The sequence below is a fragment of the Myotis nattereri genome (assembly GCF_964212035.1).
Source record: "Myotis nattereri genome assembly, chromosome: 3".
NCBI classification, from domain to species: domain Eukaryota; kingdom Metazoa; phylum Chordata; class Mammalia; order Chiroptera; family Vespertilionidae; genus Myotis; species Myotis nattereri.
The window spans coordinates 60,096,385-60,124,351 of NC_138077.1; the positions used below are offsets into that span (position 1 = coordinate 60,096,385).

Consider the following 27,967-nt stretch of genomic DNA (forward strand, 5'->3'; position numbering starts at 1 on the left):
CGTTTTTTTCTGGGGGGCCGGCGGACTCTGATTGGCCATTGTGGCCATTATCGAATTTCTCCTCCGAACAAGGCGATCCCACCTTCTTCTCGTTCGGGTATCTTCGGTATTTTTCGCCCGTTGGGCGTGGATTTCCAGCGACAGATTCTAATTGGCTCCTTAGATCTATCGGCTTTTTCCGGCAGAAGCAGCCAACAAACGACGTCCGTGATTGGCTCTGTTTGGGCTTCGGCTCCGCGACCGAAGCGGGCGGGCGCGGAGCTCGGCCGGCGATTCCTAGACGCCGGCTACGCGGGCGTCGGGGCGCTGGGCGGTGTAAGACTGGGTGGGGGAGGAAGGAGGCGGAGGCCGAGGCGGAGGGGGGAGGGGTAGCGGGGAAGAGCTAGGCGGCTGCGCAGACGGCGCTCCTCACACAGAGCAGCCCCTGACCCGGGCGAATGCGGGCTTGTGTTGCCGCCGCCGCCGCCGCCGCCGCCGTCCGGGCCGAGTGACAAAGGAAGGAAGGCAGGAAGGAAGGCAGGAAGCAAGGAGGAGCCGGTCCCACAGCCGCTGACAGGGCTCCGGACTGGGGGCAAAGCGCGGACACTTCCTGAGCAGGCACCGAGCAGAGGCGAGGGGCGGGAGGGCGGCCGCGCTGGTGCCGTGGACGGGGGAGGGGGCCCCCGAGGGACGGAAGCGGTTGCTGGGTTCCCATGTCCCCGGCGTATGGGGAGCAGTCGAGGAGCCGCTGCCTGGGGTCTGAAGGGAGCTGCCTCCGCCGCCGCCGCCGCCATGGCCGCTGGATCCAGCCGCCGCCCGCAGCTGCTCCTGGCGCAATGAGGAGAGGAGCCGCCGACACCGCCCGCCTCTGACCGACTCGCGACTCCGCCGCCCTCCAGGTCGCCGGGCCCCCGCCGCCAGCCCGCCCGCCAGATCCCGCCGCTGCCCGAGCCGCAGCGCTTCCCGTCGCATCTCCGAGCCGCCCCCTCCCTCTCCCTCCCTCCTTCCCATCCCCCTTCTTTTCAAGCGTGAGACTCGTGATCCTTCCGCCGCTTCCCTTCTTCATTGACTCGGAAAAAAAATCCCCGAGGAAAATAGAATATTCAAAGTACTTATTTTCAATCAAGTATTTGTCCCCGTTTCGCGTGATATATATCTATATCTATATATTTTTTTTAGGATCCACCCTCCCCTTTTCTCTCCTCCAAGGAAAGGGAGGGGAATGAATTGTATTTTTTCCCCCCTAGTCCCAAATCATCTATGTTAAATACCCATACTGATCTGTCTTGAAGGAGAAATACATCGCTCGTTTGTTAAATAGCTATACAAAAGGAGTGGAAAAAAACCCAAGAGAACGAAGTCTTTTTCTTTTTCTTGTGGGAGAACTTAATGCTGCTTTTGTCATTAACCTAACATCCCAACATACAACAAAAGGAAGAGGAGGAGGAAGGAAGGAAAAGAAGGTGATTCAGGAAGAGAGTGATCATGTCAGGGCGGCCCAGAACCACCTCCTTTGCGGAGAGCTGCAAGCCAGTGCAGCAGCCTTCGGCGTTTGGCAGCATGAAAGTTAGCAGTAAGTATTGATTTTCTTCTCCACCCTTCTCCGCTGCATCCTTAAAATAGGAGACCTGGAAATGCCAGGGTCGTCAGGCCTTAGACCTGCCGATACAGCCATCAGATGTGATGGAAATGGGCAAGAACCTGTCTGCAAGGAGGAAGCAGCTCCCTCTTTTCTCCTCCCATACCCCCTCCCCCGGTCTCATTAACCTTGAGTTGAGAGAATACGGTTTTTGTTTGGACGATTTGATTTGCAACTTATTTTCTTCTACTTGCCTGGCTGTTGGTAGTCAGCTGTGTTAAGTGCCGGAGTATTTCCGCGTTAAAATAGCGATGGTAGTGTTGACTTGCTCATCCTTTTGGAGAAAGAGGACAAGACTTGATTCATAAAACATGATGTATTGTTGCTCGTTTTATGTCGTTTGGAATGAGGGGTATTTTAGTTAGATCAGGTCTCAGGGGTTTCCATCGTTTTGTATATACTTAATGGAGAGACGGAGTGTTACAGTTGCCTGACATTTCTTTCTTGCTTGTGTGACTATACAAAGTATTTGTTCTAAATCCTGCGATGAACTTGTTCAGTAACGGGGGCGTTCACGTTGGGAGGCGAGTATTGATTCCTTCCTTTACGAGGGGCTAGTAGTGGGAACTGCTGATACCCAGCAGCAGTAGTATCTCTATTTGCATGGCTTTAAATTGGATAAGTGGTTTAATATGTTATCTTTGATCCTTCCCGTTTTGACATTACCTGTCTACTGCTGTATAATTTATGTTTAGTCAAAAGGTAATTTGGGAGTAGGTCCAATTTTTGATTGAGGTTTGTATTGTCATGTTGCCAAATACTAAGTTGAATGTTAATTGTTACTGACTTGTCATTTAAGTTCAATTTTGGGTGCCATTGCATTTGTACTTGTTGAATGATCTAGATAGAGGTCAGGGGTCCCCTTAGGATTATTTAAAATACTCTTGCATTGGTTTTCTGTCACATTTAAATAAAACTATGGATTTAGATGTGAGAATATGGATTTAGACCTTTCCATCATAGGTTTTGCAGAACGCTGTGGTCCTGCATATAATAGGGATATTTGGGCTGTGTTCAGGGTTGTTGCTAGAGTGTACTCTTGTCCCAGATTTGTGCTGAAAGTCTGTGTTCTTGAGGTGTTTGGTATACTAAGTATCCAGTGTTCTGATGTATCTCTACTTGTGGACTTGTTTATGTGCTATTTAATGACAGCGTATTTAAAAATATTTCCAGAATTTGGCAAAAATTATAGTTTCTTACCCCACGAGGGCAAAGAAAAACTATTTTGTTGCCTAGAAGGAGGAGAGAACTGAAGAACTGAGATTTTTTTTTTTTTTAGAAGCATATGCTGTTATGTGAAATTGATTATATCCTTAAGCAACATAAAATGATTCTTGTTGAATTCAGGATTTCAATTCTGTTGGCTTTTGGAACTTACCTGAAACAGGGTAGTCTAAGGTAATAGCTGAATTGGAAGTTATTTTTGAAAGTTAATTTGGAGTGGGGTTTGTGGGTGGTGACTAGCTAGTGCAGAATGCAGGGTATGTGAAGAGGGAAGCTGATGATGCATCTTCAGGGAAGGGTCAGGCTTTCTAAGCACTTCATGGGATCATTTGAAAGGAATATTTAAAAACTCTAGGGTAATTTTCAGCTATGATGAAGCAAATCTTATAATAGCTACTTAAGAGCCTCTTGTGCTATTGGGGTGTTTTTTCATCTTGGTAATATAGTTTAAAAACCACTCAAAATCAGTTTTAGGTAATTAATATATTAGCTCTATTTCAGAAAGCAAAACAGAATAGCTTATGTTAAAATTTTGGACATTTCATTTTATCCCCAGGATTTTCTTTGAAAATGACTTCTTAATTCTTGATAATGTGGATGTTGACTGATGAGGTAATTCTTGTAAAGTGTAGGTTAAAATGTTTAATTTTCTGTTATCATATAGATCAACTTAACATCTAAAAAGTTGGAGTTCAATGCTAATTGTTTTTGACAACCTTGACTTTAAGGACATTTTAGAAGAAAGGGAAATCATTAAATATTTGTTAGAGTGCTAGTGTTCAGGTGCCCCTGTTCAAGAGAGAGATACATAAGAAAATGTAGTCCTTGTCCTCAAAAGCTTATCATTTAGTAGTAGAGGCAGATTATGGGACAAAATATGAAGACACTACCAAGATGACTGTAAGATTATAAATACAAATAGAATGCTTTGTTCAGAGGAACAGAGAATAAAGAGGAGGCAGATGGGTTAGAGAGGGAAGACTTCCGCAGAAGTGTGTTTTAAGAAAGGTGGTAAAGGAGACAATAACTTCAATTGATACAGAAGTATACAGGATTCTCGATGGAAGATTGGACAGAGGTACAGAGATGGTGTTATTTTTGTACGATAGGTAAATGATTTTTGTATTTACCAAGCAAGTTGGTAAATCTGAATTAAAGGAGTCTAAATAGGAAAACGAGAGGTGGAATCTGGAAAATACGTTAATAGCTGATGAAGGGTAGAAGGGGCCTGCCTATAAGAGTTTGGTTGAGCTTCAAGAGATATTGGAATTTATTGTAGATGGCTGAACCAAGATATTCGAAGATCATTTGGGCAGCTGAGTTGATGGATTAGAGTCAAGTCATTAGAGCCCTTTTAGGGATATAGTAAGGGTGTGTTGTGAATCATGAGGGAGTATAAAGTAAAATGTGAAAATGGGATGAAAAGAACACATTTGAGAGAACAACTGAATGAAGAACTGACAGGACTTTGTATTGGATTGAAGGGGAATATTTGGGAAGGAGTCAGGAGTTAAAAATAAATTCTGATGTTACTGGTCTGGAAGAGTTGACTGCAAGTTAAATTGTTGGTTGTAATGGGAAAGTTGAGAAAGTTTTGAGATGAGAGGGTAGATGAGTTCACTTTTTAAAAATTTAATATACAATAGGTTCCCTTGAAATTCAGCAGACATAATTGGTTACTAGCAATGATATTTAACTTTCCAGCCTATTAATTGCACAGTTTCTAATTTTTCTACACTTAAAAATGTTGATTTATTTTTGGAAGTAGTAAACTAAGGTTTTCATTTAAATGCTTTCCATTAAATTTCTAAAAAAGACAATTTTTAAAATGTAGATTCAATAGCTTTGCACTTGAAAAACCCAGTTATAGTTCCATGTTTATTTATTTGAAAACAATGAAAATATTTTTGGCACTAAACTGTGATTTTAAAATTTCAGGTATTTTATATAGCCTTTAGCCTTTGGTACAACTTAAAACTTTTCATAAATATGATTATTTTCAGATAAACTGCACATTTAAAATAGTGGTAATAATAATAATAATAGCAGCCTTCACTTGGTTTGTGAAGGGACCAGCAGACATTAAAAGTTGATTTTATAACAAATTGTTTTGACTTTTTTGTTGAGCTAAGCATTCATTGCAAGTTTAAATCAGTATTTTAAAAATATTTCTTTCTATTTACGACGGTGAAGCCAGCATTTCTTTTTGTTTATATCTAATTCAAATGTTATTAAATGTTAATAGCTATACAGTTCCTTTTGTAGAATTACTTGATACTATACTCAAAATAGAGAAAATAAGGACCCTGTCTATGGTGATTTTGGTTAAAATATTAATAATAAATCCCTTTGGTATACTATTGGTGAAAATTTAGCTAGTTGCCTAGGTTTAAAGAGAAGATTTGGAAAGAGGGAAATAAGTTGAGTATTACTTATTTGCTCATATAAAATGTTTTTAGATCAAAATTGTTTTTAGTAATGAGAGAATGAGTAATAGTATTTGTGTATTTAGTTATGGTGATTAAAACAAAAGAGTAGGTGGCAACTTAGAGTTCCTGTATTCCCAAGGGAGAATAATCTCTTTGTGACACCCAAAAATTAGGTTTAGAATTTAGCCAATTTCTAGATTATCCATGTTGATGTTGGAAAAGAGCTCATGTGTGAGACTGAAAACTAGAACCTTATTTTCATTTCCAAATCAGACCTTTCCAGAGTTCTTAAAACACTAAGACCTTCATTTGAGAATTTCATATTATCATATTGCATGCACTGGTAGAAACGGCTAATTGTGAAATGAGGCACAGGTACAGGGAAAACTTGAAGGGAACACAGAGATTTCCAAATCAATTTATGGTTGATTGGGAATTGCATTCAGAGAATGAGGTGACATCTTCTCATAACTGAAAGGTAGTACTTGCATCCTGTGTTGTTTGCCCCGTTTTGAACTTGAGTTGCAGGTATGAGATACTGTTTTGGAGAAGTTTGCAATTTTTGGAAGTGTCAGCAAATTCTTAGGCTGGGGGAGCTCTATTTTTGCATGTGCTGAATTTATAGAGAAGGCTGTGAAACATGCATGTGCTGACACTGTTGCCATAGTTCCATACTTTTAAAATATGAATTTGTTAGAGTGCTAGTGTGTTTGTTTTTTTAATAAGACTCATGGGACTGTAAGACAGAGATGGGGATCGGCAGGCTGTGAGATTGTAGTATCTATCATACTCCACCCTACAATGGAGAATGGAAGGGCAGAGCACGTGGGTGTGACAGGAGTAGATGCTAGTACTAACAGGACCAACCTGATTTCCCAGATGCTGTACTACCAAGAACATAATCACTATGAATAAATGAATTTGTTGTAATGTTTAGCATCATTTTCTACCATTTTTTGAGGGGGTTTGTGCAAAGGGAGTCTTTCATGATTTCAAGTACATAGTATCTTCATGGTTCATTGATTTTATTTTATTGTTTTTTAAAAATATATATTTTATTGATTTTTTACAGAGAGGAAGGGAGAGGGATAGAGAGTTAGAATCATCAATGAGAGAGAAACATCGATCAGCTGCCTCCTTGCACACTCCCTAGTGGGGAATGTGCCCGCAACCAAGGTACATGCCCTTGAATGGAATCGAACCTGGGACCCTTGAGTCCGCAGGCTGACACTCTGTCCACTGAGCCCAACCGGTTAGGGCATAGAAAAGAGGTTGCAATCTTTGTTTCTGTCTTGGGTCATACAAATCTTTCTTGATTATATAAATATCTTTGAAATTGGTTAAATGTGATATAGAAATGTACATTTATATAAAGGCCTGTGTGAATAGAACAGCAAAGAAAAATTGACAGAGTTAAAGAACAATTTGTTTTCCCAAAAGTTTGCTACCACTAAGTTGACACAATAAAGCGATATTCTATTTATTATAGAGTTTTTATTTTTGTTTTTTAAAAATGAGTTATTACTCAGCAAATAATGAACATTCATTAAATTATGTCAATATATACTTGTGTCTGTAATGTACTTGGTCTGGTACAAGGTATAAAGATAAAACTTCGTTGATTTGGGATCTAGTTTACAGTTCCCCTTCCCACTCTGCTTATGTTTTGGGGAGAAAGGTTTACTTTCAAAGGGTATGCAAGTAAAAAATTTGTAAATGGTTGAATCTTAATTCTATTTGTATTTATAATCTTATAGTCATCTTATAGTTTTCTTAGAAGCATTTTGGTGTGATCAGATTGAGGCAAAATGATGAATTTTTAAAAAACGAATTCTGTCAAACCAACTTTTTCTTTAAAAAAAAAAAATCCTCACCAAAGGATATGTTTTTCATTGATTCTAGAGAGAGGAAGGGAGAGAGAGAGGGAGAAAGAGACATCAATGTGAGAAACATCAATTGATTGCCTCACATAAGGGTCCCAACCAGGAATCGAACCCAAAACCTGGGAATGTACCCTGACCAGAATTGAACTCAGAACCCTTTGATGCATGGAGCGACACTCTAACCATTTAGCACCACTGGCCAAAGCCCAGCTTTTCCTTTTGTCTCCAGGGTACCATTTCCAACAGTGGCACAGATATGATTCATTAATATGTTCCCTTATTAACACAGTCTAGAGTTGTTAATTTCTTGATTGTCCTTTCAAATCAATGTAATAATAAAAAGTGAACATTTCTGACAAAGGAGTAACTATTTTTCTAGTAACTTGTATTTCAGATGATGGTATAGTTTAGATAAATTTACAGGTTTACAGATTGGCTAGGCATGCCCTAAAGCCAGAGAGGTGGTAGGTAGGCAGGCAGGCAGGCAAATGTATTAGTAACATAGGTATAAAGCAGTAACATTAGTACTACATTTTTTTCATTATCATTAATTGTAGCATGTTGAAATCCTTGGCTTAGAAAGCAAAAAATAAATAGGTTACCCTAATTGACAGTATTAATTAAAGTACATTAGTTAAAGTACATTAATAATTGATTGACATGGGATATGTCTATTGAATGCTTACTGTGTACTAAGTATTCTGCCAAATTCTTTACTTGCATTACAACAGTTAATCATTACAACATTTCTACAAAGTAGCTAATACTGTTATCCCCATTTTATAGATGAGGTAAATGAGATTCAGAGAGGTAAAGCCAACTTGTCCACGATTACCTGGCCAGTAAGTTTCTGTGTTAGAATTCAAACCCAGGCATTCTGATTCTAGAGCCCTTGTTTTTTATTTGTATGTTATAGATAATGGATTGATTCTTACCTTAACTCTACGATTCCAGAGATAAGCTAAAATACTTTTTGCTTTTAGAATAATTTAGCAGTGACTTTCATTATTAGTACTGCTTTTGAAATTAGTTTCAGGAATGCCTGTTAGCAGATATAGTACTTAAATACTTATAGTTAACATTGGAAAAAATCCTCAATTATTTTAAGATTTTAGGGAAAACTTATGAAGAAAAACATTGAAAATGAAAATATTAGGGCTTATGGCAGAACAAAAAAAATAAGTAATATATGCTATTTTTTTGTTTAATGTTCATTCAGAGCACTGGTTTTTATTGAAAAATACTGATTATAAATAAATCTGGTGTATATATGTATTTATATTTCTAGGTGATACTAGAATGTGATTCTCCAAATTAGCCATTATTAAGGATTATTATTTATCTCCATCTTTTCTTATAGGTTGTACAGTGTTCTACATGTTCTTTTTCTTCTTTTTTGCTTGCATGTACACAACCAATGAACAAGTTAGTTAAGTATCTTTTGGACATTTGTTAGGTCTGGAACTGTACCTGCAGGGTTTTTTTTGTTTGTTTGTTTTTTAAAGAATAACAGCTATGCACCAATGTGGAGTTGGAGTTGGGTTATTTGAAATATCACCTTTTGGGAAACAGGAAATAAAGCAAGAAAGCTACTGAGCAGCTGACATCCCCAGACAAATAAATGATGTATACAGTTTGCTCATAGGTTGGTTTTTAGGCTATTATTTAAACTTCTTTATTATTATTTAACACAGTTCTAATTCATTCAATTGTCTGGTTTTCTAAAATTGAAAATTAGAAGAGACTGAATGGATACTGATACTGACAAAAAGAATAGGCTAACAATTCAGGAAAACAAGCATATTGGGATTACTTAGTGTAGTTTTACACAGCTCCAGGGGAAATCATCATGATAATTGTTCAAAATGTTGATCTAGAGAAGGTTAATTTATACTACCTTCACTCTCTGTTAAAATAGTAGGAGTCAGGAAAGTCTCTTCTGGATAGCTGGGGTTCTGTAATAACTTCTCATTATATCAAACATTCTCTAAATTTGTTGGTCACAGAAATAATGAAAAAAAGAACTGGGTCATCTCATCTCTGTCTGGTTGACCAACTCTAGTTGAATTTCAGTGATATGATGGATAAAGGTACTAAAGTCTTCAGTATGCTAACTCATAGTATTGTTTCCAATTCTTTCTTCCATTTTCCATCTACATTTAATAAAAAACATTTAATTGGGCTGTTGTTTTTAACATGTTTCTATTGATTTTTTTAGAGAGAGAGGAAGGACGAGGGATAGAGAAATAGAACATCAATGAGAGAGAAACTTCAATCAGCTGCCTCTTGTATGCCCCCCACTGGGGATTGAACCCACAACCCAGGCATATGCCCTGAGCAGGAATCAACCAGTGACTTCTTGGTTCATGAGTTGATGCTCAACCACTAAGCCACACTAGCCTGACTGTCCATCTACATTTATTACTCAGACACAGCATTTTATCTGATTTAAGGTTTATTGTCCTAGTTTTTTTTTCTGTGGCATATATGGAGTTGCTGTTTAGATATTCTCCTGCCCATATTTTCGGTTTGTGGAATACTTGAAGGCACTGCATGGAGTTATTTAAGCTTTCTTATGAGTTATGATTGGTTATTAGAGAGTAACTTTACCAAATACATGTTGTATGGCCTATGTAATGAGAGTTGAAAAGGGTAGGTATCTTTTTTTTTTTCTTTTAATTGATTGGTTGCTTCCTGTATCCACCCAACAGGGGATTTAACCCACAACCTGGGTATGTGCTGCCCTGACCAGGAGTCGAACCGCCACCTTTTGGTGTATGGAATGACACTCTAGAACCAATTGTGCCACACTGGCCAGGGCAAAAAAGTGGGTATCTTAATTGTTGATCTGAAGAAAAAGGACAGTCTTGGCAAAGTACTTTTTTCTTTTCTGAATGTTTAAGAAATTCTTAGGGGCTTAATTGGCTAATTTGATATAAAAGGTTGTTTTTTATTTCTTTGTAAAGAAGGCTAACCTATCTTAAAAATGTGATTCTCTCTACTCATTATTTCTTTTTTTTTATTATTTATTTATTTATTTTATTTCTTTATTGGTTAAGGTATTACAAATATGCCCTCATCCCCCCATTAACCCCAACCTCCCCCCCTACTCATTATTCTTAAAATCAGTTAAATCATTTACATTGATAACCACTTTTTTCATGACTTGTGTTGAAGTTACTGAGCTGCATCAAATTACTACTCTTAGACTTTTGAGTTTGTAGAGGCTGCACCTGAATATTTGGAGGTACTAAAGTTATGCTTGTCATCATATTGATAGTATTACATTTCATCTGCTGTTCTAATGGAATTTCAGTGCTTTGATACTATATACATTATTTCAACTCTGAAAGGAAGAGGGATGCTTTGAGTTGGTATGGTTTCAATATTAAATGTAATTGTATGTATATACATATATCATGTTTATACTAGAGGCCCGGTGCACAAAATTTGTGCACAGGTAGGCTCCTTAGGCCTGGCCAGCAGTCAGGGCCGATCTGTGGGGCAACTGGCTGGGTGATCGGGACCTCCCGCTGGTACTCACCTTGGCTGGCCTGGGGCCTTTGGTCTGGGGGCAGCACCTGGTTAAGCGTCTGTCCCCTGGTGGTCAGTGCACATCATAGCGACTGGTCATTCCACCAGTTGTTTTTGTCATTCGGTCGATTTGCATATTAGGCTTTTACTATATAGGATGTAGTAAACACCAAAATATTATTAATTGGATATTGTATGATAAACAGTTACACGCTTATTTACATATTTTGCTTTAAAAAATAGAATTTACTCACACTATTCAGAATTTAAAAGGTACTCAGTGACGTCTTCCTCTTGCTCCTGCTCTGTAACTACCAGTTCCCTTTCCTGGAGACAGCCAGCATTCCAATTCCTTCCTTTCTTCCTTCCCTCCCTCCCTCCTTCCCTCCCTCCCTCCCTCCCTCCTACCCTCCCTCCCTTCCATTTATTGGTTTTTAGGGAGAGAGGAAGGTAGAAGAGAAAAACATTGATGTGAGAGCCCAACATCAATGGCCTTGCCTCCTGCGTTGCCTCCACTGGGAATTAAGCTAGCAACCTGGCCTGACCAGAATTGAACCAGCAACCTTTCAGTGCGCAGGACAACGCCCAACAAACTGAGCCACACTGGCCAGGGCCCATTTTCTTATGTATAATCTGAATGTTTATAGGTTAGTTCTAGTACGGAATTATGTTTTGTTGCATACATACCTGAATTGACCCTGGCTTTAGCATAAGAGTGCTAGAATTAAGACAAAAATTAAATCAGTTACTCTAGAAAATTCCTCTTGCTTTTTATCACTAAATCTAAATGTTTTAGATTATTAAATCTTTATTTTTCTGAATGTGCATTAGATGGGGAGTAAGTGAAGTTGAGAGAATGCTTCTCATGGCAATAAGAGGTAAAATGCATTCAATGAACACTTAGTAGCACATTTAAAATACTTCTTACTGTGTTTGAAAATGATCTACAGTGTCAGGTAGATAATATCTGTGTTTTTTCTGGGAATAGTTGCTTATTTTATGGTAAAGAAAAAGACAAAGGGTAATTTTTTCCTCTAACTTTCCATTTTTCTAATATCTTAGATGAAAAAACCTGTTCTCTTGAGAGATCAGAGGCGCAGAGTGCGTCAATGTCAATGAAGCCTGTGCCTTTTACCTCTTCAAGAGCGCACGGTTTCATTCTGCTCGTAAACCAAGCACTCTTTTGTCATTTAAAAAAATTTTATTTTTTATTTTTATAAAGTAATACAGTAATATTATTGAGAGAAATCAAATAGTGCAAAAAGTCTTATTATGGAAGCCAGTCTCCTATTCCCCATTTTTATTTCCCAGAGGCTGTTTCCTCTAGTAGTTTTTATCATCCTTTTAATTAGTATACTCTTTGTCTATTTCTTAAAATTATTTTTAAATATTTATTGTCTTTTCATTATGGTAGATACTATTTATTGTCATTCTCATTTTCCTTTTGCTATCATGCTAATATAATTCTGCCACTATTTTTAGTTTATCATTATTTATGTAAGTTATAACTTAAATGATTAATACTCAATACCTAGATAATAAGCAATATTCTTAGCAGAAGGAAGTAGTGTACAATGATCACATTTCCTTTTATAAAACAGTTTTATTGGTATATAACTCACATATCATAAAATTGATTCAAAAAGTTGTGGTTTTTAGTGTATTCACAGAGTCATGTAACCATTACAGTTTTAATTTTAGAACATTTTTTATTACCCCTAAAAGAAATCCTGTACCCACTAGCAGTCATTCCCCACATTCCCCTTCTTCCCAGCTCTAGGCAACCACTAATTACTCTGTATGGATTTTCCTATTCTTGACATTTTATATAAATCAAATCATATAATATGTGACCTTTTGTGACTGGCTTCTTTTATTTTCCATAATGTCTTATAGGCTCATTTCTGGTACAGCATTTATCAGCAGCACTTTGTTCTCTTTTACTGATAAATAATATTTAATTGTATGGAAATGCCATCACTTTTTTATCCATTCATTAATTGATGGACATTTGGATTGCTGTCTCCTTTTGGCTAGGATGAATGATGAACATTTGTAAACATGTTTTTGTGCGGGCACATTTTCAGATCTTCTGGATGTATACTTAGTAGTAGAATTGCTAGGTTGTATGGTAATTCTGTTTAATATATATTTTAAAATTGATTGATTTCATTTTTATTGATTTCAGAGAGAAAGGGAGAGGGAGAGAGAGATAGAAACATCAATGATGACAGAGAATTACTGATCGGCTGCCTCACGCCCGCCCCCTCCTGGGGATTGAGCCTGCAACCTGGGCATGTGCCCTTGATCGGAATCGAACCGGGCACCCTTTAGTCCATAAGCCGACACTCTATCCACTGAGACAAACCAGCTAGGGCCTGTTTAATATTTTAAGGAACTATGAAACTTTTCAAATTGACAATCGCATTTTCTTTGCTTTTATTTTTTAAAAAATACTTTATTGTTGCCATTTATCTTTTCTTGCACTGTTTGCAATGATCATAATCTTAGTTTTTCCCCCTCAAGTTTTATCAGGCATTCTGTAGATTCTGCCCCACCCTCTCTAATTTTCCTTTTTCCTGGAGTCCTCGTCTTACTACTGGGATCTGGCCTGATTCTTCTGCAGGTCTCGCTGTACAGCTGTCATCTTCTGATTTCTTTAATTGTTCTTCAGTGCCCACTCTCCTATTTCCTAGATCCCATGTATTTGTATCATTAAGTAGTTCTTACCTAACATAATCTCATGATGTCAGCCACCAGTGCCCAGAGTATTAACTGCTTGGTAAATGTATCTGAAAAAGTTATTAGTTGATTGTTTTTTCTATATTTCCTCCGAAATGTTAGTTAAGAAGCTGACAAACTTTTTTGGTTGGTTTCTCATCTTTCAGTATCTAGACACTGAGGCATACATGTTTTGAGATGTTACATTGTATCACTATGATCAAATGATTATAGTGATACCAACATGAAGAAACAATATGAAGCAAGTACATAAATCTGAACAATATTAATATTAAGCAATTGTTTAAACCAGAGCTATTCAATAGAAATATAATGCAAGGCACAAATGTGAGTCACATGTGTAATTTTAAATAACATATTTTGTTTAATCCAATGTATTCAAAATATTATTTCAACATGTAATCAAGTTGAAATTTACTGAGATATTTTACTTTTTTGGTACTAAATCTTTACAACCTATTGGATATTTTACACTTATAGTTGTTCCTAATTTGGAGTAGCCACATTTTAAGTGCTCATATGTTGCTAGTGGTTATTGTATTAGACAGTGAAGGTTTAAAATATTGTTCAGGAATTATATTATTCTGTAATATTGTTGTCATTCTGTCTGATCATATAGTCTATTATAAAGTGTATGTGGTTTTAAAACACTTCACTGATTTGTCTCATTGCTTTGTCATGTGCTTGCCATAGCAGGTAGTAATTTTTCTCCCATATTTTAGCACAACTGTTAAAGTGTACATTGAAATTCTTATTGATATGCTTGTTAGATGTTGTTATTGTCATGGTCCTGATGGAATTTCATTAGTCTATTCTTTCTCTTATGTTCTCTCCCCTTCTGTTTCAAAGACATATCCAGCTTTCACAGTCCCAAAGGCAACTCAGCCACTTAGTCTTCCATGCCTTACCCCAAGGCAATTGGCATGCGACTCCCGTAGCACCCTCTATCCTCCCCTTTCTCTTCTACTGTGTATTCTAGTTAACTTGTTTTTGTCTCTCTCTAGGGAATTATAAATTCCAGTATGGCAAAAAATATTATCCTCAGCTTTGTATTTTTGCAGTGTGGAGCACAGTGCTTTCTGTATTGGGTCATGTAGTACATATTTGAGTTAAAGGCAATTTGTTATGGTAGTTAGATGAATACTATATACATGGTGGTTACGTGGTATAGACTTGCTAGGTCATCAAGCTATCACTGATGTTTCTCGGAACATTTAAGTTTTGATAAAAAAAATTATAAAGTTACTAGGCTTTTGTTTAAATATGAAAGAACAATAGTAGGAAAAGGAAAGAGGCAGAGATACAGCACTTATACTATGTGCTTAATGCTTAGTAGTTCTGAACTCTTTGGATGTATAGCTGAATGAATGAAAGAACTCATGTGCTAGGTTGCACTAGTTAGTAAGCATAGTACCTTTGAAACATTGAACCTGTCCAGCTACTACAAAACCCCCAAGTCTTCCAGGATTTTATTTGGAGAGTATAGAAGAGAGATTTAGAACAATGAAACCTGACAAATTTCTTTTTTTTTCCAAGTAGCTTATCCTGCAAGAGATAATGTAAAGAGAGAGTATTTAAATATGAACAGGCTCGGCTCCATCATTATGGATGTACTTAGACTTGTAATTGTATTGTGGGGATTTATGAAGTTTTTAATTTTTCCAGGACCTTTTTTTGTGTCTCTAAGACAATATGTACTTGATGTACAAGTGCATTTAAATATATAAATTTAAGAGCTTTCCCAGAGAGTGAGAAATATAAATAAACAATATGGTTTCTTTTACTGAATACTTGAACCTCTTAAATAGCTTTAATTTTGCTGTTTGTATTTGTATCTGGCTTCTTTCACTTAGGATAATGTTTTCAAGGTGCATCCATGTTATAGCATGTATCAGTATTTCATGGCTTTTTATGGCTGAATAATATTCCATTGACTGAATATACCACATTTTACTTATCTGTTTAGTTGGTGGGTTATTTCCAGAGTTTGGCTGTTTTGAACAGTGCTGCTTTGACTATTTGTGTACAAGTTTTTGTTTGAGCAATTTTCAGTTTTCTTGGGTATTTACCTAGGAATGGATTTGCTGGGTCATGGTAATTCTATGTTTAATTTACTGAGAAACTGAAAAACAGTTTTCCCAGTGGTTGTACCATTTTACACTTCAGTGTGTAAGAGTCCTGATTTTCCCACATCCTTTCCAAAACCTGTTCTTTTCCATTTTTTGATAATGGATATCCTGGTTGGTATGAACTGATATCGTGATTTTAATTTGCATTTCCGTAAATGACTGATACTGTTGAGCATCTTTTCGTGGGCTTGTTGTATATCTCCTTTGGAGAAATGTCTTTTCAAGTCCTTTGGTCTTTTTTGAAGTGGGTTGTCTTTTTGTTCAGTTGTAAAGTTTCTTTATATAGTCTGCATACTAGACCCCTATCAGGTATATGATATGAAAATACATTCTCCCATATTGTGGGTTGTCTTTTTATTCTCTTGCTAGTGTTCTTTGATGCACAGTTTTAAATTTTGATGAAATTGAATGTACCTATAGTACTTCTTTTTTCCTCCTTGTGTTTTTGGTGTCATGTCTGAAAAAGCATTCCCAAATCCAGTCATGAAGGTTTACCCATATGTTTTCTTCTAAGGATTTTATAGTCTTACTAGAGGCCCGATACACAAAATTCATGCAAGGGGCTCGGCCCTTGCAGCCACGGCACTCGCAGCCCCTGCTTCTTCTGGAAGGTCATCTGGCTGTCCGGTCTAATTAGCATATTATGCGTTTATTATTATAGATTTCTCATATTTAGGTCCCTAATTCATTTTGAGTTAATTTTTCTATGTGGTGTAAGGTGAGGGTCCAGTTGTCTAAGTTCCATTTGTGGAAGAGCCTGTTCTTTTCCCATTGAATGGTCTTGGCACCTTTGTTGATAATCAGTTGACCATAGATGCATAGGCTTATTTGTGGACACTCAATTTTATTCCATTGATCTATATTTTTGTCTTTACACCAGTAGTGTACTCTCTTGATTATTGTAGCTTTGTAGTAAGTTTTGAATTGGGAAGTTTAAGTAGATCAACTTGGCTTTTTTAATGATATATTTATTATTGTTATTATTATTCAGAATCCTTTGTATTGCCATACAAATTTTAGGATCCCATTTTTCATTTCTGCAAAAAAGGACTTTGGGGTTTTGATAGGGATTGTGTTGAATCTCTATACATTGTTTTGGTTAGTATTCACATCTTAACAATATTAAGCCTTCTGATCCATGAACATGGGATGTCGTTCTGTTTTTTAAGTCTTCTTTAACTTCTTTCAGTAATGCTTTATAGTTTTCAAGTATTATACCTCCTTGATTAAATTTATTCCTAATGGGTACTAATAAATTAAAAAACTGTAATGCTACTGTAAACTGAATTGTTTCTTAATATCCTTTTCAGAATATTGGTAGTGTATAAAAATATACGGCTGATTTTTGTTTTGATTTTATATTCTGTAACTTGCTGAATTTATTGTATGAATATTTAAATGAGAAACAAACACCATGAGTTCACACTAATTTTTCCAAATTTGCTTTTAAGATTAGGGGTTTAGAATTTTCTCTTTAATTTTTTAAGCTTTGTATGTATAGCTCTTTTCTTTTATGCTGAAATCTTGAGAGTAGTGAATGTCTTGCTTTATTATTTACATATATCCATATATGTATTAGTAGTATTGCTATTTTGAAATTGTAGGAAATGGTTGCTGAAAACAGTTTAAGAATTCTTGCAATTTAAATTCTAGGGATTTTCAGTTGAATTACTGTCTTAAAATCATTTAAAATGATTTTTCTGAGGTTAAGTCAACTGATACATACTTCATTTTGCTGTCAATTTTTAGCAGTAACCTATTTGCATTTTGATCTAATTTTGTTTTATAATTATTTAAAATATTTACATGGTTCCAAAACTATAATATGAGGTAATCAATTATATTAGTTTTGGATTACTTAAAAGTATGTATGTATATTTATTCATATTTCTCCTTATTAGATAAAGCTTATACTTTATTTTTCATCTTGTGTTTTTTTACTAAACAAAAATCCTGGAAATCACAGTGTATGGAGCTCTTCCTTACTGCTTTTTATACCTGTATAGCAATGATTTTTTTATTCACGCAATTCCATATAGATGGACATTAAGGTGCTATATAGGGAAATTTTGATGGGCCCAAATGCCTGGTTCTTCTTCTGGCAGTGAAACTTTAAAATATTTTGTTTCTCATTTTTATCATAAAGATGTTATTTTACCACAGATACTCAAAGAGTATAGAAGCATACACAATAAAAAGTGTAAAGTTTTCTTGATTCCCATCTGTCCACTTTCCACCTATGCCTATCTCCAGAAATTTCTGGTAAGTTAGTTCAAGACATTTTTTAGGAGTGTACAGCATTTATATATACTACTAAAAATGGTTTTTAAGCAAAATTGGGATTATATCAGTATTCTGCAACTTAACATTTTAATGAAATATATTATCAATTGAACTTTAGATTTGGATAATGAAAAAGAATTTGAGTATAAATAAGACAAAAATGATTTTGAGACTTTTTTCTTATATATATATATATATATATATATATATATATATATATATATATATAGTGTGTGTGTGTGTGTGTGTGTGTGTATGTGTGTATAACTTCCTAAATTTTCTGTATCATAATTCCTGCTCTAAAATCCAGAAAGTAGTATGTTAGCTATATTCCTTTTTACTTTCCTTGGATTCAAAGTTATATTTGGGAAGCAATTGAGAAAAATTGTATTGTTGTAATATATTGTGGCTTAATACTAAAAGTAAATCCAAATAAAGTCAGGATACCTATTAACAATCAGAGTTCAATGTAAGCTCTTCTAGGGAAACAGGAAAAGATCTTGCCTATCATGCTCACCACTGGGTTCCTAGCACCTAGGACAGCAACTGGTTTTCTCTTCTTTCCAATTCTGTATTAAATATGCACCATATAAATTATAACTAGATCATGCTATACAAACTGTTCTGTGTTCCTTTTTCACTGTTAATATATTTTGAACATTTTTCATGTCAATGCTCTATTCTTTTAAATAAATGTATTAATGGAGATGCTGTGATGCATAATTAGGTAGTTTTAAAGACTTTAATTTGAACCCTAACCCCCTCTTAGACTTTGGCAGTCGTGTTTTTGTTTTTAAAATATTAGTGGAAGATGCTAACTTGAGAGTTATGGAATGAATGCATATAATTCTCTTTATAAAAGTGTATTATAAAAGCAAACGTGTTTATGTAGAATGGTAATGCGTACGCTTTAGTGAAATTTAATATATGACTCTTCTGACCATGAATATTGGACTAATTTACTTTAAAAAATATATTCTTTAAATATATTTTTATTGAGAGGAAGAAAGAGGGAGAGAGATACAGAAAAGAAACATAAATGATGAGACAGAATCATTGATCGGCTGCCTCCTACAGGCCCACTTCTTGGGATAGAGCCTGCCACCTGGGCAGGTGCTCTGACCAGGAATCGAACTGTTATCTCCTGATTCATAGTTTGATTCTCAACTACCGAGCCACATCAGCCAGGCCACTTTAAAGTATTTTGACATTTCACATAAGGAGAAATAAAATTAGTCAACATGTGAAAGAAAGAGTGTTCAATTTAGTATAAATGATGAAACACAAAAATAAAATGAGACAAAAATACCCTTGCTCTCCAATACATTGGCAAAAATTAAAAATATAATAGTTGGTGACAGCGTTTTGGGAGATGTGTTGCTGAAGGAAAATAAATTTATATATTCTTTCTGGAGAGTACTTCAGAAGAGTATGAGTTATACTTCTGGGACTTTATTTTAAGAAAAAAAAAATTAGGGTAGTGCACAAATTTAGATATACATGTGTGTTTATGAAAATTTTAGCCTGGGACTAATAATAATAAAACTACTTAAATAGTGCTTCCACCATGCTGTACAGTACACTTATTTAATCTTTTCAATAATTCTATGGTATTTATTCAGTAGGATTAAAAATGATGACGTAGAAGAATATTTAACATGGGAATAAATTCATAAGAATAAGTAAAACAGCACATTGTTAATAAGTGTGTGCAGTGTAATTGCATTGACTGCAACAATATAGAGATAAAATAATTTCTTCAAAATATGTATATTTATACTTATAATCCAGTTATACTTATAATCCTATTATTCAAATATATTAGTTTTATTTATTTATTTTTTACTAAACATGTATTGTCTATCAAGAAACCTAAGTTATTTTTTAAAATGTCCTTTGGTTTTGCAAAAGTATTTGTTTCTGGATTCCTGAACAGTAAATCCCCTAAGCACCTTTAAAATAGAATTCCAGTAGTAGCAATTTAAGTTTAAAAGTAACTTGTTGTGAACACATAAGATAGGGATTAGCTCTGGCCAGTGTGGTTCAGTTGGTTAGAGTGTCATCCATTGCACATGAAGGAAGCAGGTTCGATTCCTGGTCAGGTCATATGCCTAGGTTTCTGGTTTGGTATTAGGTTGGAGCTCTTGCTAGACACAACCAATTGATGTTATCTCTCTCACATCGATATTTTTCTCTCCCACTCTCCATACCTCCTATCCTCCCCTCTTCTCCCTTCTTCTCTCCCTAAAATCAATAAAATGGGGATTTAAATGAAGCATGGTGTTTGATTTCTGCTAATTTGTTGGTGTTTTTGGTGCTTTGGTGGGTGTTTGACTTTTCCTTAGTGATGCGAAAGAGCTCTTCATATGTAAATACTATGAACCCATTGTTGTATGTTGTATTCCCCCCAATTTGTCAACTTTTCTTGTAATTTTGCTTATGTTTAATTTTGGATGTATAGAAGTTTAAAATATTTATGTCAACATAACTGTTGGTTGATCTTGCTTTGGGGTCATGCTTAGAGAAGCTTGCCCCTTCCTCAAGCTCTATAAATTGGCGGTCCTTGAACTTTTGGTCTCAGGATCCCTTTTGAGGATCCCGAGGAGCTCTTTTTCATGTGGGGTTACATCTGTAGACATTTGCCACATTAGAAATTAAAACTGAGAAATGTATAAATATTAATTTATTAAGAAACAATAAGTCCTTTACATGTTACCATAAGCCTTTTTTAATGAAAAAAATCTTATTTTCTCTAATAAAAGATTATTGAGGATTTTTACAATTTTGCAGGTCTCTGGCTTAATAGGAGATAGTTGGATTCTCATATCTGCCTCTGCATTTAAACTCTTGCAATATTTATCAGAGGACATGTTGCTTCTGGAAAACTCTATTGTATGAAAAAGCAAATGTCATCTTATTATTGTTATGAAAATAGTTTTGGCCTCATGGGTCCCCTAAAAGGGTCCAGAGATTCAGATAACACTTTGAAATGGGTGGTACAGATATTCACTTAAATTCTCCTCTTGTATTTTTATGACTGAGTTCAAATCTGAAAAAAGAATTTGAGATAAATTTTCATGTATTCCTTGCCCCCATTATTAGCCAACATCTTTGGTTGAAAGATCAATTTTCATGTAAATCATTGACTGGCTAAGATGAAACTGTAAACCTATTTACAGTCACTGGATGAGCTTAACTCAAGTTCAGTTAAAGCAGTACCTCTTTTTTGGTTTTTTCTCTTAGATTCCTAATGCATCCACTCCACTCCAGCTTCCAGTTTCACAACATGTCCTAAAAACAAAAGATTTTTCATTCATGTTTGTTCTAAAAATAGTTTTCTCACTGATTATGAAAGTGATGTGTGATCATTATAGAAAACTTAAAATATACGTAGAAACATAAGAAAAAGAATATTTTGTCACTTTGAATATGCAGAGTACTGCTGATATGCTATTGCTGTACCATGATGGTACTTAGTTATTGAAAAATGCTGGCAAGATGAAGTACACATAAATTCCTACTCTACTGTTAAGAAATTGTACATCTTTAGAGGTGTTACTTAGCTTCTTGGAATCACTCATTCACCAGATTTATGTTTATTACTCTTTATATGTTCCTAGGTGCATTGGATAAAAAGAACAAGACACGGTTTCCTGTCACTAAGTTTGCAGGTTAATGAAGAAATATACATGTTATATGATAAGTATGATAGCCATAAGCAATTATAAATATTATGGGAAAGCCTAAACAAGCTAATGTTGAGAAATGATGAGGGAGTAAAGAGAAGGGAGGGGATTTGAAAATAATAATGTTTTACAACCTTACTTTAGTATTTGATGATTTATTTGGCTCTTTGGGTCAAGAAAAGGAAGGAGTCCTGGCCGGTTTGGCTCAGTGGACGTCGGCCTGCGGACTGAGGGGTCCCAGGTTTGATTCCAGTCAAGGGTATGTACCTTGGCTGCGGGCGCATCCCCCGTGGGGGGTGTGCAGGAGGCGACTGGTCGATGTTCCTCACTCATCGATGTTTCTGGCTCTCTATCGCTCTCCCTTCCTCTCTGTAGAGAGTCAATGGAATATATTTAAAAAAAGAAAAAGAAAAAAGAAAAGGAAGGAGTCAGGCATGTCCCCCAGCTATTTGTCTTGAAAGCTTGGATGGATAATGATTTTAGGATAATAAAATCATTCACCCAGTGGATAATAGGGAACATCCCCCACTGCTAACAAAATAAAACTCCCTGTACATGTACACTTTCCAGCGCTCTATTCTTTGGCTTTCCAAGATCAGTTCAGTTGTGGCCATGTTGAGTTTGAGCAGCCTGAAGATGGGTGGGAGGCTTTGGAACGTTGCCAGGGGAGTTGTGCGGGCAAGAGAGTTAGAGGTGTAGTATATAGCATGGTTGAATGGAAGTTAAGATAATCTTTTGAGGATTCTTAACAGAAGAGAAGGTGGCCAGGGACCATCCAACATTTGAAGGACAGACAGAGGAAAATGAGTCCAGCAAATAGTAGTAAGGTAGAGGGGAACAGGAGAGTGGCAATGTGGAAGACAACTGACCAGAATTTAAAAGATGAGGAGGGTAGGGGAAAAAGGGACCTGAAATGTTAAATCCCAGCTTAAAAGGGCAAATAAGACCTGAAAACTGTTTATTAGATTTAGGAATAAGGAGACATTGATGACTTTAGCAAAAATAACTTAACTGGAAAGCTGGATACAGAAGATATAGCAAAGAGGACAGAGGTAAGGAAGTGGAAGATAATGAGTGTAGGCTACTCTTTGAGAAGCTTGACTATTAAGTTGGGGTGTGCAAGTTAGAAGTGGACAGAAAACAAGGATTTGAGAATGTTTGCCTTCTAAGGAAGAAGAGAGAATAAGAGTTTGAATTGAGAGATGGGGGAATACTATCATCCTAAACTTCTTAGAAAAATGATTTCAAACTTTTGTAGGAATTGTTCTAAAATCTATATTTTAGATAATGCTGAAAATGATTTTTGATACCATTTTATGATACAGTGAGTTCTCACTTAATGTTGATAGGTTCTATAATTTTAAGCAAAATTCTGTATAAGAAAAGCAGTTTTACCATAGGACAGTTGATATAAACAGTAGTTAAGTTCCTATAGCATCTCATTAATATTATAATGAAATGATGATGTTAGTGGAGGAACTGCTGTACTTCAGTTGTCATGAATACCAGGTACTTTGCTGTTCTGAAGGATATAGAAACAGCCGAGTTCGAAAATATAACAGCTTAGGACTATTTAGTATGATAATGTAGTAGCTTTTTAATAATAAATGTCATCTTTCCTTGTGTGTGCATGTATCTCCCCTCCAATCTCCCCAACTCATTAATGTGGTTTGGTCCTAGTAGTAATACTACCTGTTCCTACAAATGTGCTGCACCTGTCCTGGTCGTTGTGACTCATTGGTTGAGCGTTGACCCATGAACCAGGAGGTCCTGGTTCAATTCTTGTTGAGGGCACATGCCCTGGTTGCAGGCTTGATCCCCAGTAGTGGGCATGCAGGAGGCAGCCGATCAGTGATTCTATCTCATCATTGATGTTTCTATCTCTTTCTTTCTCTCCCTCTGAAAAAAACAAACATACTAAAAAAAAAAAAAAAAAAAAAGAAAAGAAACTGTCAGATGTGCTGCACCTTAGTAACTGTGAACAGGGAGATCTATATCACCAAATTGTTAGACTTATGCTCTGAATGAGATTACTAATATTAATCAATACTGTAGATTGTAAGGAAGATCTGGGGGGTTGCTTTTATAAAGCTTGGTCTGTAATATATATGCTTTTTCACTTAAAGAATGCAAAGCTCTGTATAGTTAGATTGCTTTAGAATCCCAGTTTCAACAATTACTAATTGAACCTGAGTAAAATGACTTACTTTGAGAATTTGACTTTCTTCTGATGATAATAGTACTTACTTCACAGTGCCATTGTGGAGGTTAATGCATGAAAAACACAGCATGGCGCAGAGTAGGTAGATTCAATACATGTTAGCTATTAATAATTATTTTCTGTCTCCAGGGTTTTGATTTTCTAAGCTTAATGTTTCTAGAAGTCTTCCTGATTAGAGGAGTGTTACTGTTTTTGAAAAGGAAATAGATTAAAATAGTCATACTGTAGACTTTATGTGTCTGGGGACAGTGAGAATTTGCAGCATATACAGGGTGGGGCAAAAGTAGATTTACAGTTGTGAGTACACAGAGTTTATTCTTATATTATTATTTATTGTATTATTTTCCATACAAACAACTGTAAACTTACCTTTGTCCCACCCTGTATAAATAAGGAGATTTATTTATTTCCTGGGGTAGATTAGTTGGTTGTTATAGCTGTTTAGGAAAGGTTTTTCTTAGAGGTTTTAGAAAACACTGTTTCTTGAGGTGGTTCTGTAATCCCTTTATATTTTGATTGAATGCTAAAACATTTAAAAAGGAGAGGGGTAAAAGATGAACTAGAATTGTGGCATATGATATTTTACTTGGAGAGAAGAAGGAAAAGAAAAGGAGGGTAGGAGTTGTAGACTAGCTATTTTAGGGCAGGAAATTAATGTAACATGGTGAGGTTCATGTATATTGCAGGCTTCGTATCAAAACGAGTGGGTAACCTGTAATTTAACCGAGGGCAGTACTTGGAGGGCAGGAAGTTAGGTTTTGTGCCATGGTCTGAGAAAGCCTATATTCACCTTTTTATATATGAGACTAGTGCTCTTAAAAGAGAGAATGCAATTTTTCTAGAATATTTGTTAACCATAAATTTAGTCATTCTTTACTTCTTTCTATCAAATAAATTATGCTATTCTTTGAAATATTTTAGAGTTTTATTGAATATCTCTACCTTTTTTATATAGTAAAACATTAATGGATGGAAAATCCTTTTTTGGTAGCTTTTGTGAATGTACCAGTGCATTTGTAAGATAGTCCTGGACATTGAACTTCTCTAACACCCACAGACCTCATTTACAAAGGAGAAGAGCATTTAGAATGCTTAAATATAATCAACTAAATTGTTTCCTTCTGAGAATTTATCTGGATATGTTAAGTGTGTTTAAAATTTAATGCTGTTAAACCAACACAGGAATTTTCACTTGTTTTAAATGCTTTAAAAACAGATTTTACTTTTTGATAACTGGGTTAGTAAAAAGATCATGTGAAACTCAGAAATGATTTTAAGAATTAGTAAAGGTTTCATTGCCTTTTTTAAAAAAGTGACTCAGTCATGAGTGCCTTGGTCCTTGTCTTGCATACAAAATTACCCTCTCAGCAATAGATAGAACTTGTTGATATTGGCAGCAATAGGTCAGTGACTTGACCATTAAAGCAGTGCTAGTTTTTCACTGAAGATAAGAGAGATCTCTGTTGCCTATTGAAATACGTTAGATTTTTTTGTGGTAGATATTGAATTAGTATGGTTAGAATTTTTGACTTTTTGAAGTAATGTTTGATTGCTTTATATTAAAAAGTTGCTCTTATAGTCAAGTGCATCTGAAAATTAAGTCTCCATAGTAACACCTAGAAAATTTAGAAGTCCCTGGAGAATTTTCTTACCTAAAAGGAAAAAAACCTAACAATTCCAATTTCAGTTGTCATAAAAATACTTCCCTTCTATGTACAGTCAGTTGCTGTCATGTGATAGTTGTTTTCCAAATGCCTTGTTATAAAATATTGCATTTATGTTTGTAATGGTTTTAAGTACTTTTAGTAAAAAGGGTAAGGGTGGCTTACCAATCACAGAGTATTTTAATAGTTAGGTTTTCTTTTTCTCTTTAGTTATAGTTGTATATCTGTATATAAAACGTAAACCACACTGAACAAATTAGTATTTGATGACTAGTTTTCATGCCAGATTAATGGCCCTTTTCTGTTATCACGGCTATCATTAGTATGTTGGCTATTGATATATATAACAAACCACTCCAAGCTTCATTTGTTTGCTGCTGCTCTTGAGTCTTTAGATCAGCCTGGTACTAAAGCCATCTCGGCCAGGCTTAAGTGATTGTTTATGGTCTTGCTCATATTTCTCATGGCTTAGTTAGTAGATAGTCTAAGACTAGCTTATTTAGGGTGGTCTTACTCTCATGTCTAGGGGTTGGCTGGGTGTCAGCCAGATAACTGGGTGACTGGGCCACGTGCCTTTAGATATACAGCAGGCTGGCTTGAACTTGTTCCACAGTGGCAGAGCATATTTCCAAGAGAAAGGTATGGAAGCATGCAGAAGTTCTTGAGGCCTAGGCTCAAAACTGGCAAACTGGCATTTTCAGTGTTTTCTGTTGGCCAAAGCATGTTATCAGTCCAGTTCAGATTCAAGAGGTGGGGAACGACTACAAAGTGACATTATGAAGAGTGTAAAAGTAGGGAGACCAGAAAAATTGAGGGAACTTGTGCTATTTCCCACTTTTAACATTGTGCTTTTTTTACATTACCCATTTATATGCTTTAAAAGACACAACCTTTATTAGTGATAAAGCACATATCCACCTCCACTGAGTAGCTGTGCTTATACCTGCACCAGCTTTTATATTTCCTTCATAGTTACACCTTCCTCACGTGATGCAAATTGGGTTCCCTAATTAAACAGTTATGTCCGATTTAATTAAGAAACCAGGAAGAGATGTCTAAAAATATCTGTTATCTATTTGAATCTGGTTAAATTTTTCTGCCCTTTTTGAAATTTTTAATAATCTGGTCTGTTCTGGTTTATTTCCCAGTGTTCTCTGGCTTGCCCACTGATTTTCTTCCTGTCAGTTTTTAAAAATTGAGATGAAATTGTGGTAACATTTAAACTGTATAATCCAGTGGCATGTTTACATTCACAGTGTGCAGCCACCACCTTTATAAAGTTCCAAAACCTTTTCATCACCTCAAAAGAAAAACTGTACACATCAGTTGTTACTCCCCATTCCCTCCTCCCATAAGTCCTTGGCAACTACCAATCCACTTGCTGCCCCTATGGATTTACCTATTCTAAGTTGTATATGTTTGTAACCACTGTGCTCCTGTTTATGTTCTTTATGCCTAGAGTGTCCTAAGTCCTATTAGAACTTTAAGTGTTTGGGCCACTAATTTCTTCTTCCTCACAAAGATTGTATCCTATAGTTTAATTTAGCTACAGTAACCCTTAGCACTCCAATCCACTGAAACTGCTCTTCTTGCTCTCAGATTACTTCCTCTCATTCTTTCCTGCAAGGTGTTTCTTCCTTGCAGGGAGGGGTGTGTGGTGGGGTGATGGGCTTTTGGTCACTATGCTGGACTTTCTCTTAATGGATCATGGAATTGTTTGAGTTCACAGTTCTTGCATTCCTCTCTAAAACAGAAACTTTGGGAATTTGGTTCAGTGGGAAAAAGAAGCACTAAATAGTTAAATATAGGGTGTTTTTTTAAAAATACGTTTTATTGATTTTAGAGAGAGAGGAAGGGAGAGGGAGAGAAAGATACAGAAATATCAATGAGAGGGAGAAAAACATCAATCGGCTGCCTCCTACACGCCCCCTACGGGGGATTGAGCCCCAAAACCTGCCATGTGCCCTTCCTGGGATTCAAACTGGTAACCTCTTGGTACATGGGACGATGTTCAAGCAACTGAGCCACACCAGCTGGGCTATTGGGTATTTTAAAAAAGACATATGTATTCCTTTTTATATTTATTATGTACGATTAGTTATGCAACTTCTTTTTAGAACCATTCTGTTTTTATCTTTTATTGACAGTAGAGGCTAATAGTTTGTTTTTCTTTCACCCTAAATTGTGTGTATACCGTAGGTGCTTATTAAATGATTGACTTTAAGAGTAGAACTGTAGGGTAATAGAGGTAAATGTATTACAATTGTGAAGTATCCTATATAATAAAAGGCTAATAAGCAAATTTTTCCCTCTACCGGGAGTTCAACCAGGGGGCAGGGCCAACTGACCAACCGCCTGTGGCCTCTCCCCTCAGCCGGCTTGGACCCTGATCGGCCCCCTTACCCCGTTTGGGGGCGGAGCTGGCCCGCCAACTGCCTGGGGCACCTACCCCTGGCTGGCCCGCCCCTGATTGGCCTCCTCCACCCCTACCAGGGGTGGGGCCAGCCTGCCAACCTCCTGCGTCCCCTCCCCCCAGCTGGCCTGGCCTGACCGG

At 36.3% G+C, this 27,967-nt stretch overlaps 1 protein-coding gene across 4 annotated transcripts in view; it reads left to right on the plus strand.

Annotated features, from left to right (window-relative positions):
- Positions 1-238: 238 nt before the first annotated feature.
- The window catches only part of GSK3B (glycogen synthase kinase 3 beta), a 176,349-nt gene continuing 148,620 nt past the window's right edge, over positions 239-27,967 (plus strand). For 2 of the 4 annotated variants that reach the window (XM_081086889.1, XM_081086888.1), the window contains exon 1: positions 239-1,552. In XM_081086889.1, coding sequence (XP_080943015.1) covers positions 1,465-1,552 — 88 coding nt within the window. In that variant the 5' untranslated portion in view covers positions 239-1,464. Of the gene's footprint in view, positions 1,553-21,462; positions 21,514-27,967 lie in introns of all 4 variants that reach the window. The other 2 variants (XM_081086887.1, XM_081086886.1) reach the window with 2 other exon arrangements.